This window comes from Oryctolagus cuniculus, chromosome 7 (assembly GCF_964237555.1).
Source record: "Oryctolagus cuniculus chromosome 7, mOryCun1.1, whole genome shotgun sequence".
Taxonomy (NCBI): domain Eukaryota; kingdom Metazoa; phylum Chordata; class Mammalia; order Lagomorpha; family Leporidae; genus Oryctolagus; species Oryctolagus cuniculus.
This window is the reverse complement of record NC_091438.1, coordinates 122,682,825-122,695,532: the sequence shown is the minus strand read 5'-3', so window position 1 is coordinate 122,695,532 and position 12,708 is coordinate 122,682,825. Positions and strand designations below refer to the sequence as shown.

General features: G+C 41.7%; 1 protein-coding gene across 15 annotated transcripts in view; it reads left to right on the top strand.

The window, feature by feature from the left end:
- The window catches only part of ELAVL4 (ELAV like RNA binding protein 4), a 170,292-nt gene that overhangs the window by 136,319 nt on the left and 21,265 nt on the right, over nucleotides 1-12,708 (top strand). For all 15 annotated transcript variants that reach the window (XM_008265276.4, XM_008265279.4, XM_051857796.2 and 12 more), the window contains one exon: nucleotides 7,797-7,900. In XM_008265276.4, coding sequence (XP_008263498.1) covers nucleotides 7,797-7,900 — 104 coding nt within the window. The remainder of the gene's footprint in view (nucleotides 1-7,796; nucleotides 7,901-12,708) is intronic.

Sequence of the window (12,708 nt, the reverse complement as noted above, 5' to 3'; positions counted from 1 at the left end):
AATGTGCCGATCCGAAGCCAGGAGCCAGGTGCTTCCTCCTGGTCTCCCATGGGGTGCAGGGCCCAAGCACTTGGGCCATCCTCCACTGCCATCCTGGGCCACAGCAGAGAGCTGTACTGGAAGAGGAGCAACTGGGACTAGAACCAGCGCCCATATGGGATGCTGGCGCTGCAGGCAGAGGATTAACCAAGCGAGCCACAGCGCCAGCCCCTCCAAGTCTGTTTCTTTCCATTGTTTCTCATCATACATTAAACCAGTGCTTCTCACCTTCATGTGATTTGAATCACTGGAGAATTTGTTAAAATGCGGATTCTGATTAATAGGTCTGAGATGAGACCTGTGATCTGCATTTCCCACAATTCTCTAGGGAACACCAATGCTGTTTGCTGTTTGAATAGCAAGGCATTAGACCACACTTAGTTTGAGGCAATTATGTGAAATACCAACAGAAAGTAAGTAGTAGTGGGCTGTGTTATCACTGAGTTTGCAAGATCAAAGCCAAGACTTTGACCAACTCTGTGTAAATCCCCCAGAGATGAGATGGGAAGAAGTAGACTCATAGGTGCCCCAGTAACAGTGTTAAGGAGGAGAGACTGCAGTGCAAAGTGAGTCCTTACCCAGTGCCAGACTGAGTATCTTTACCCCAGTGCTAGCCCTGGAGAGGAAACCTGATCTATCTATGATGTCACACACACCCTGGCTCATTCAAATCTTATCCCTGGAGCCTACTTGTAGTTGATTTGGGGTAGATTAATACATTTCATAAGTCTGCATAATGGGCCTTATCATTTGTTTATCTGCATAATGGGCCTGATAATACCCATTTTACACAGAATTAAATGAGGAAACATTAATAAGCCACTTAGCACAGTACCTGGCACAAGGCAGGCACTAAATAAATCATAGCTGCTATTAGTTTCCATGTTAAAATAATCCTCAAAGTGATCCTTAGATTGTGAGGATTAAGGGATCATCTTTATTATTGCAGAGAAAGGAATAGCCTGATGAAGTTTACATGACTTAACCAAGGTTATACAGCACTGTTTGGTTTTGAGCCACATACCCATTCGTATGCACAGTAATAACCAGAGATCTGTCTGACCCTCTTGTTTGTGTTTGTGTGTGTGTGTATGTGTGTGTGTGTGTGTGTTTTATGTATTCAGGAGGATCTGAGGGAACTGGAAACAGGAAAAGGCATCTCAGAACGGGCAGCGAGGGCATCCTGGGATTTGGAGTTAGTTGTGGTTAACTGAGCATTTGAATTATCACCATGCAGGTGATCCTGAGGTGACAGGGGCTTTTATCATATGCTTGGAGAACAGGATTTCAGCCTGAGCTAGGGATTCTAACATCCACAAATTTCTTACTCAGAAATTTTCATCAACAGCAACTACCCATCTGGCTGACTCCTCAGGGGCTTTGCCAGTGAGGGGAGTAACTGTTAGGTTTCTGAAGAACGATGATTTTTAAAGAAAGAGCAAGGTGTGCAGGTTGGCAATGCAGAAGGGCTGCGGTTCCTTCCAGCCAGCTTTTCTGCTGCTGTGATCAGCCCTGAGGATGTCAGCATCAAAATAATCCCCAGGATCCTCAAACCAAAGGAAAACCACTTCTATCCAGAGTCCTGGAGGAAAAGGGGGTTAAAATTAGCTACCCTCAGGACACTTTCTAAAGGTTGATTGCAATAAAAATGCTTAACACAAACTCCATAAGACAATTTACTTTTTCGTAGATGATTCAAAAACCCTCTGAGATATTTTAGGCCCTCAGAATAGTTAATAACATTTTTGGTTCAAATGTGTTTACTGTGATTACGGCAAAGAGTATGGGACTTACAGCCAAAAGATCTAAACTAAGGGATCAGCAAACCAAGTTGGGCCCACTGCTGCTGGTTTCTCTAGATAAAATTTTATTGGAACACAGCCACACTCATTTATTTGTTTGCATATTGTCTCTGGCTACTGCACAATGGAAGAGTTATGGCAGAGACCATGAAACCCACCAAACCAAACCTATTTACTGCCTTGTCCTATACATTAAAAAAAAGATTTTGTTACAAATCCCTGATCAAGACTAAGGTCCAGCTCTATGACCTTGAGCAAATCACCATTTTCTGTGAGCTTCAATGTCCACATCTGCAAAATTATGATTATTTCTGTTCACACAGGGTTGTTGTGAGATTCAATTGCAATAGAGTAGATGGGAAAGCACTTTGTAAACTCAGGACTCTGTAGATTGGTGTAAGGGTAGTTTCTGTTGTTAGTGGATTTGTGCTAGAGGGGAGCTCACTGTTTGTTTTGTTTTCCATCCCTGGGATCAATGTGCTGTGTTCTGTCTTTCTCACAAATGGGAAATGAATTCTCCAGGAACCCTCTCCTTACTCTTTGATCCCCCCAGTACACAACACATTCTGGTCAGACCCTTCCAGAAATGAAGGATTGGCACAAACTGCTTCCATCCATTCTATCACTTACCAAGTATTTGTTAAGTATCTACTATGTGCAAGGATGCAAACTTTCATAGATCAGCTCTTGTGAGAAAAAGGGTTTGGTTTCTAAGGGGGAAAGTTAGGTATAAAGATTATTATCGCAAAATAAATATGTTGCTGTTTCACACAAAGAGGACCATTATGTATGTTTGTGTGTATGTGTGTGTGCCCGTGCCTGTGCTTTATAAAAACAGAAATATTTCAGATTCAGATTTTAAGAACAACTTGTTCAAACAAGTTTAACTTGTATAATCCAAATACACTGAAGTACTTAAAAATGTAGCCATTTTGTGTAACAGTTTTCTCTTGGAAACTACATTCTGAATTATAAGTTTCTATCCTAAACTGCCAAGAATGCATTTCCCACCCATGTGTGGAACACAGGACCCTCACCCACGGCTATAGCAGAGGCCTGTTAGGAACTGAACAAGGGTGAGGGTTGTAGGTCACCAGGGCACCAAGGAGCCAGAGGTTCACGACAGTTTCTACATTTTGCTGATAGTCTTCTTTTTATAATATCTTGTTTTTCAATAAAAATAATTCAATAAATATATTTCCATGGTTCAGTTTTTATTCAACTTGCCATCAAAATAAATCAGGAACAAAAATTAAATGTATGTTAATTTTCTGTTCTGAAAATACTGTTGCCATACCTATATGCTCAAATCTTGCTGCTTCTACTGAGGGGAAAGATATAGCAATTTAAGGAAAAAAAGAATAATAAAAATATATTTTCCATTTTTAGAATGCAGTTATATACACATTTAGCTGTAGGCTCCAGTCTTGGTCCTTGGGGCCCTCCAAGCATGCTGTCTTGGTCTCCATGGAAAAAGTGTTGATATTCTTTGCTTAATGTGTTTCCTCTATATTTTGCTTGTACACTTAACTACAAATGCTTAAATACAGAACCACAGATTCAAAACCCATCACTATGGCCCAAGTGCTTGGGCCCTGCACCCGCATGGGAGACCAGGAGGAAGCACCTGGTTCCCGGCTTTGGATCGGCTCAGTGTGCCGGCCGTAGCAGCCATTTGGGGGGTGAACCAACGGAAGGAAGATCTTTCTCTCTGTCTTTCTCTCTCACTGTCTAACTCTGCCTGTAAAAAAAAAAAAATCACTAATACATGGCTGCCAAAATTAAATTCTTCCTTGTTTTACTCACACTTACTACTAAAACAGTTTTTAAAATAAACGAGGTTTAGGGCTGGCATTGTGGCACCATAAGATAGGCCACCTTCTGAAATGCCAGAATCCCATATGGGCCCTAGCTCAAATCCTGGCTGCTCCACTTCCTATCCAGCTCCCTGGTATTGCACCTGAGAAAGCAGTGGAAGATGGCCCAAGTCCCTGCCACCCAATTGGAAGACACAGGTAGAGTTCCAGGCTCCTGGCCCAGCCTCAGCCATTGCTGTCATTTGGGGAGTGAACCAGTGGATAGATCTCTATCTCTCTCCCTGTCTCTCCTTCTCTCTCTCTCTGTAACTCTGCCTTCTATGTAAATAATAAATAAATCTTTATTAAAAAAAAAAAAGAAATTAGGTTTGATATTTCCTACCTAAGGATTTAATCCTCTCTAGAGCATTTTAAAAGATTATGGTTAGATCCACAGACTATTTTATTATAGCTGGATTCCTCCCATGATGGTGAGAACCATGTGAAGAAAGCCTATTCATGAAGTAGGCTAACCACAGGTAGTTTCATTGTACTGTGTTTATCTTATATCTTTCAAATTACAGTCAAGTTTTTCTACTTCTGTCTTCTTGTTCAATGCAGTGTCCTGCTTTAGAGTTTGAAGTTCATTGTTTTATACCAAGGAGAATCTCTCTTTTCCCCCATTTTCTGTCTGAAATGATGTTCATCTGACTTTTAGTTTTCCCAAAAGCACCCTCACTCTTGATGCTGAATGCAGTCTCTACCAGAGGTGGGGAACCTTTTCTCTGCCAAGAGCCATTTGGATATTTGCAACATCATTTGGGGATCATACAAAATTATCAGATTAAACATTAGCCTGCTGGCCGACGCCACGGCTCACTAGGCTAGTCCTCCGCCTGCAGTGCCGGCACCCCACATTCTAGTCCCAGTTGGGGCATCAGATTCTGTCCCGGTTGCTCCTCTTCCAGTCTAGCTCTCTGCTGTAGCTTGGGAAAGGCAGTGGAGGATGGCCCAGGTGCTTGGGTTCTGCACCCACATGGGAGACCAGAAAGAAGCACCTGGTTCCTGGCTTCAGATCGGCGCAGCGCGCAGGCCATAACAGCCATTTGGGGGTGAACCAATGGAAGGAAGACCTTTCTCTGTCTCTCTCTCTCTCTCTCTCTCACTGTCTAACTCTGGCTGTCAAAAAAAAAAAAAAAATAGCCTGCTATACATTTTTTGAATTTCGAATTCCTCCTGCAATTGCCTTGGCAGGGCCAGACCAAATGACTTCATGGGCCTTATGTGGCCAGTGGAACAGACATTCCCTCCCCCTGCACCTAGAGCAGTTGATGATAACACCGTGGTGCTAAATGCAGTCAGCAGCTGAGGAGATGGTAGATGGATTGGAACTGGCACAGGCAGGTGTGGTTTTGGCACATCTTGCTGGGTAGGAGTCTTTTCTTCACTTGACCTTTAGAACCTTCCTAGGACCTGAAACCAAATGTATTTCCCTTCCTCCAGAAGCAAAGATCTAGGACAAAGACAAAATATACAATGTAAAAATTACAGCCATTATATTTATTTTAGATTGCCATCAATATATTAATAATTTTAGAAAACAAGAACATATATTGGAAAGATGCACCACTGATAAACATAAATTCCTCAACATATGATGACTCAGGAACTTTTTTGGTCTAAGTTAAGTCCAGTTCTTGCAGTTAAAATGGTGTTTTATTTATTTTTTACCTTTATACAAATCAAATCGGGCTGGATCAATTGACCCTCTTTTTTAAAAGACTTTGTTTATTCAAAAGGCAGACTTACAGAGAGAAAGAAAGACAGATCTCCTATCTGCTGGTTCACTCCTCAAATAACTGCAGTGACCAGGGCTGGACTAGGCTGAAGCCAGGAGCTTCTTCCAGGTCTCCCTTGTGGGTGGCAGGGGCCCAGGAACCCAGGTTATCTTCCTCTGCCTTCTCAGATGCATTAGCAGGGAGCTGGATCTGAAGTGGAGCAGCCAGGACTCAAACTGGTACACATACAAGAAGCCAGCACTGCAGGCCATGGCTTAACTTACTATGCCACAATGCTGGCCCCTCAACTGACCTTCTGACCAGTTTCCTAGAGCTCCTCAATAAGGTTTATCATTGACATAATTGCTTTAAAAATAGCCTTAAAAACAGCTCCACTTGGTGCATGACTGTTGGTTAAAAATGATTATAAGGATATTTTAGTATAGCACTTTTAAGGTTTCTCATATATGCAAGATAAACATGACTGAGAAATTTGCATGATGAAAATGGATTTAATTAGGCAAATTTAGTTAGGCTTGATGAGGTAGTGCCAAATTTAGGACAAATGATATTTTTAAATCAATGATATTAATCCCTTATATTTTTGTATTTGCAAAATGAAGTTTCTCAGAATGTGTGGCAAGTTCTCATAAATCACACAGCTCTCACACACATACCAGTCTCACACACACACATTTGTATAGTGAAATGAAAAGAGAAGTCCCAGCAGGTTGAGTGTGCCTGGCATTCTCTCCTCCCTCTTCACTCTCTGGTGACTAGTGTGGCTGGTGAAGGGCATATCTGGCAGAGTTTGCTCCTGTCTTTCCTATTCTAACCCAGTTTTACCAAAACACAAAGGAGTATCCTAATGGAAGGAGTTGTCATTGGAGATTTTCCTCTGGATGACAAATGCCATTGAATTTCTTCATGATTCTCTTTGCTTCAATCCTGCAAAGGATAGGAAAGTCACCCATTTTCTGATCCAGAACCCAACTTGTTTTCCCAGGTTCCCTCCTACAACCAACACAAACACAGACATTTACCAGCAAAACAGAAGCTGTTGGAAAGATTTTTTTGGCTGCTGAAATGGGCTCCTGTCACCAGGACATGGCAGGCTTTTTTCTGTATTGTCTCCCAGCCCTGGCCCCAGTACTCCAAAGAGAGCTTTATGTAATCAGTCTTTCCTGACATGTGATGTCCTGTCATTTTCCTCCCCTTTGGCTCTGCTGCCACCCACAAATCAATAACATTGCCTGGGAAGTTCAAGCTGGGTTCTGCAGCCACCCCAAGCTCTGCATTTCTTAAAGGGTATGTCATAAAATGTAAAGTTTTCTAATGATATTTCTGGCTGATGACACATGGCAGAGCTGATGGACTATTTATAATCAGTGGCACGATCGCAAGCACATTATTTTTATTTCACTTAAGGGGGAGCCCTGTCACTTGCTACCTCTCTGTGCAGACAAGTTAATGCCATTTTCCACCTAAAGTAGCTAAATCCTCTTTGCAGAATGTATTCGCACTCTCTCCTTTGTATTGGGAGTTCCCCATTTTTTTCCAGTAGAAGCCCTTCCCTTCTTTTTTCATTGTTCTTTGTCTGGGGGGTAGGGAGGATGATGAGGGTAAAGAATGATCTGTAGAAACTGCTTTAAATTCTGGCCATGGCTTCACCATAAACATCTCCAGTTTTTGCTGCTCAGCTCCCATGACATCCTTCTGAGTGTGGGTGTGGCTGGCAGGACTGAGGCAGTAGACAGTGTCCAGTGCTTACCCCAGTTTTACAGGAATGAATAGAGTAGAGCTGTCTTTTGTTGAGCACCTACTATGTTCTAGGCAATGTGCTTCATACACATTGTATATACAATATCTTACTAATTCTCTCAAACCTCTCTGAGGTAGGTGCTACTGTTATCTCCAGAGAAGAAATATGGGGCTGGGGGTGGGAGGTGGTCTGGGAAAGGGAGATTAAATGACTCCTCTCCAAGTCACATAGCAAATTGAGACATCCAAGACTCTAGTTCACATCTCTTCTAACAAACCACACCTGCTCTCTTTTTACTGCCATGTCCTGCCTCTTTTTGATCATGTGGACAGTTTTATATACTCATGTCTGGTGTGGATGTGCAGGGGCACTTACCTGTTCTTGGCTTGGGCAGCTCCTGTGAATTTAAAGATCAACCAGAGTGAGAGAAGAGGAATTGGAAACCTCTCAATCTGGGGGTAAAGCTTAGTGTAAAAGGAACCATGTACCCCCATAGAAGGGTTTTGACTCACTGCAATGAGAAGTGTTACCTCTATAAAAATACTGAGTGCTCTCTCTCTCTCTTTCTCTCTCTCTCCCTTTCTCTCTGTCTCTCCCTCTCTTTTTAATGTTTCCACAGGACAGAGTTTAGGGTATGGATTTGTTAACTATATTGATCCAAAGGATGCAGAGAAAGCCATCAACACTTTAAATGGACTCAGACTCCAGACCAAAACTATAAAGGTAAGAGGTGATGTGCCCCTCCTGATTAAGAAAGGACTGGTTAAATTTCATTCTGTTGATCTCATAAATCCAGGCTCTGCAGGAGCTGGAAGTAGTGTTCTTTATTTATTTAAAGAAAACTTACTGTCCACTTTACTAAGTGGTAGACACAGGCAATTATAGAAGAGTGAGGTAAGGGCTGAGTTGAGGGAAGGGACGGTGAGCAGTAGGACCTCCAGTCCAGAAAGCAGATGGGGTATCTTGGATTCACGACCCCACTGAGGGAGCCTGTGAGCCTGAGTCTGCAAAGATGGCCAGAATCAAGCCAAGGAGAGGCTGAGGCAAGGATGCTGTTCCAGGTAGAAGAAACAGCACGTGCAAAGCTGTGAAAATTTAAGAAAACATTGTGAGGAGCAGTAGATGAATAGCCTGGCCCATGTTTGATAATAGAAATATGAGGATGGGAGGTAAGTAGGGCCAAGACAGGAGGCATTGTATGCCAAGCTGAGCAGCTTGGTCTTACCTAAGGGTTGCTAATAAAGAATGGAAATGAAAAAATTATATATAAAAAAATAAGTGCACTAGAGTATAGGGACAGGTACTATAAAACGGATGAGAACATAGTAAAAGAACAATTGAAAAAGTAACTTTCCAGCAGTAATCAGATAGGCAGATAATAGAAATTGTCTTAAGTGTTAAAACAACAAAAAAAGTAACCCAGAGCCTCCCGAAGCAGTTTAGACTTCTGTGGCTGAATTCTCCAGCTGTTGGTTCATGCTTCACCTTTGGGGATCCTTCAGAAGGCGGTGCTATCTGCTTTGAGACCCCCTTGAGCAGCCAGTGGCAGTCCCTGAGTGGTGCCTGCCTCCCCTGCTTGGCCTTCCTTCCCTTTCTACCCCTACCTCTAGGCAGTATCTTATTTAGGGGCCTCTGCTAACCCATTAATGGGCCCCATCCTTCATAGCCTATTAAACTGCAGGGAAGTGTCTCCTGGGTGCTCGTATTCTAATGACAGCAGGTCTGACACAAACTAGGACAAAAGAGAAATTCCTCCCAAAATGGAAATCTATAGATGGCACTAGCTCTCAAAGTCTGAAAACACAAAACCAGAACTAATAAAGTTACTTTTCCAACATCCAGGCTGACAGAGGAGACTACTGGTATAAGATAATCTTAGCTGGCAGGTAAACAACATGAAATCTTTCTCTTTTTGGAATATATTATATGATTATCTGTCTTTCCTTTTTTTAAGCAGCATTGCTTTTTGCAACAAAATTTAGCTTTTTTCTAAAAATGATTGCTTTCCCTGATCTCATTCAGTCTGATACACAAAGACCCCAATATGGGCTGGTTCAGGTTCTTGCCATCTAGGCTTATAATCAATTCCTATGATATCTGTAAGAGGAGAATAATCAAGAGTTGTTTAATTATGGGTTAGTACTCTGAGAAGCAGAGGGATTAATTTCTTTCAAAGAAAAAAAACATACCTATCTCCATGCTGTAAGCAAAGAAAGGATGCTCATGTCAACTCTTTGTTGAGGCCACATCAGGTTGATAGCTGTATTTGTGGGTTTGATTGATTTTCTATGTTATCCAGTTCAGCTTTAGAATGTTAGGCATTTATTCTTCCCTTAATGGACATCCTGACCTTGAGATGAGAAAGGAACTTTTCTTTCCACTACAGTTTTCTTGAAGCTCAAACTCTTCTCCAAGGACTTACGATCAAATTATCAGCCCCCCCCCCCTTTTTTTTTTAAGTATTCTAAAGGTCGTTGTAGTTTCCCCAAAGACTGAGTGGATCTGACTTTTCTGGTCTCAGAATGCACCCATGGCCCATTGTGCCATTAGGTGCTTTATCTGAGTGGCTATCAGAGACAAGAAACATTGATTATTGTTTTCTGTGAAGGGCCAGTCTGCCTGCTTCCCTTATCTATATCCCTTTCTCCGCTGGCTCACCCTGGGCTCATCCTGTATCAAAACGCTACCAACACATTTGCACCCAGTAGTAATGTGGGCTTCTGAGGCACTATAGGATTCAAAAATGCATGATGCCATGACTGAATCAATAATTTCCATCTTCTACTACAAATGAAAATTTAATGTGCAAACCCGGGGATTTCGGTCCTTTCATTAAAGCAGTTTATTTGCCATAGTAAAAATTAAGTTTGAGTGATAGGTTCCTTTATTAACTTTTCTTCCCTTTCCTAAAGGGACACAGTGTTTAAGGTAAAAATCATATTAAAGGAAAGGAAAATGCAAATCCTTTTTGTGTGCCATTAATAGTCTCATCATTTATTAATTTTTTAAAAATTGCTTTTTTGCCTTTCAGGCCACTGTGTACATCAGCTGCTTCAGTTTGCTTTGATAAGTGATGTAAGATTTATCTTTTCATTCTGACTCCCGTAAAGGAGTAGATAACTTCCCAATCTGGAAAAAATATCTTCTTTGGAAGTATGCATTACAGAGATACCCTCAGAACCATCTAGTATACAGTTCAGGAGCATTTCTGGAATACTTCTTGCGAAACATGCTGCTTTAAATGTAATGCACAAAATAGGTGCAGGCAAACAAAGAGTTAGTTCCTAAACTGTGAAGGTTAATGGTTACAGCAAGGTTCAGGGATGGTTCCAAGAGAGTTGCTGGAAACTGGAATGTATAATAATACAAAGAGGGCAGCTATGTTGCTGCTGCTACTAGTGATAATGGTTGTTTAACTCAGATTGTTGTCAGATCTTCCAATTGTTGAATGGAAATTAAAGTCTAGAGTCTAGATTTTTTTTTTTTTTGAATGTCAAATTTTCCAATTTTTAAAGACTGGAAATTAACTCAAAAATGTTATAGCATTATAAAGTGGACCAAACAGAACTTAACAGTTAACCTTTTGACAGGCAGTTTGCAACCACTGAACTCAAATTTAAATATGCACACACTGTTTTGACAGTTGGCAGTGAATGACTCATTACAGGACTACTAGAAGGAGGTGCCCACAAAGGATGGTTTTCTGTCAACAAAAGCCATTTTCCCTCTGTTAAGAGATATGTAATGTGACTATGTATTGTGTGAATACAGAGGGCATGTGGAGGTTGAGGCCTCAGGGAGCATGCAAGCAAGGTATTGACTCAACACCAAAGCAAAGATGCCATGGTTCATAATTATGCCCGAATGAATAATGTGGATGGTGACTCCAAAGAAGTTATTCTTTGGATTATGACTCTTTGGTGAAAGGTTACCACCCCTTGTCTTGGACATTAGGCTCAGAGAGAAGAAGACTTACCCAACTGGCCTGCATTTGGACTTGAGTTGGCATCCAGAGGACACGTTAAGGATTCTGCCAAAAGCTCTGTGAGCATGAGTTTAATAGGAAGTAACAATAATGACAATAGCAAAGCTACCATATATTGAATATGTATTCTGTGAGGAACACTATTGTAATCCTTCTCCTACATGTCTGTTATCATTTAATCTTGGAAATATTCCTGTGGACAGGTGCTTTCCTTTCCTTGAGTCAGCTCTAATTCTGAAAACAGCCCTGTAAGGAAGTGCTATTTTCTCCTTTATACAAATGAGGAAACTGAGGCCCAAAGGTTAAAAGACCCACCCAGGATAACACAGTTGGTGATATCTGGAATAAGAAAAAAAATAGTTTTAAAAATACCTCTCTGGCAGTAGGTCGTAAGTGTTGAAATGTCACACTGCCTGTTTGCTCAGCAGCACGTGCATTCTGTGAGAATGTGTGGGTGTGTGTTTGGCTCTGCGCAGACATGGGTTATACTCCGTGACAGGGAAGGAGATATAAAAAGCAAACAAATGAATTGCATGGCTCCTTCAGGTTCTTTAGTAAACAGACTTGTGGTTCAGGGCTTCTACCATCAACCTGGGGGCAGACCTGACTTCAGATTTTTATTCCTAGGCTCCTGCTTTTCAGGCACTATGCTAGGTCCTGGGATTTAGGTGAAGCAGAGACGACAGTACCCTGAGGACTCTCTCCTCCGTAAGTGTCAAGGAGTGTGTGGAGCATGGGCTTACATCCTCTAGCCTGTCAGAGTAGTCTGGAGCCACACTTGGGAAACTGGGTCATTTCTGAGTGTTTCAGACCTGAGCCCAGTGGAGATGATCTGCCCCATTTGGAGCTTCTAGAGTTCTGTTTGTCTATAGCTGTTTTTTCTTTTTTCCAGTTGCCTCCAGAAAGGATCAGTTTAAACTTTGGGAAGCAGTGGGTGAAATGGCTGTAGGTTCTAGAAAATGATTCCCTGTACTCCTTGGCTCAACACCTGATGTCAGTCCCTGACCTGGCCCTCACCAGGGCTCTTAAAAAGCGGCATCTGAATTTACGCTATAATTTCGGCCTCATGCTAAGACACCCTCAACTGAACCCAGTTGTATTTGTGCTGCTGTTTGTCACATTATTTAGGAAAAAAAGAAAATTAGATGGTTCTGTAATACCTTCAAAAGAGAAATACATTTACCATACATTTGAATTGATCCTTCAGTTACTGAGAACCTTTGGTGAAAGGTGACCTGAATGGCATTTGAGCGTTTGGTATCAGTCCTAAACCTTTCAGCATGATGGGACACCTGTTTGGGTTTTCACCTGAATGTGAGGCGCAGAATTAGAGAAGTATTCACTGCTTGCTCAGCCTTTGGAAACTCCCCTGTCTCAGGGTGTTACGGGTGAAATGGTGGTGGAGAAAATATTATTACCTCGGTTCTTTGTCTCACGTGGAAGAAGAATTTTCAAGCATACAAAGCAAAAAGAAAAGCAAGATTTAAAGGCTTAAAAGCAAGATTTATTAGAGTCAGAGACTTCCAGCCAGAGTGGCTGGAGGAAG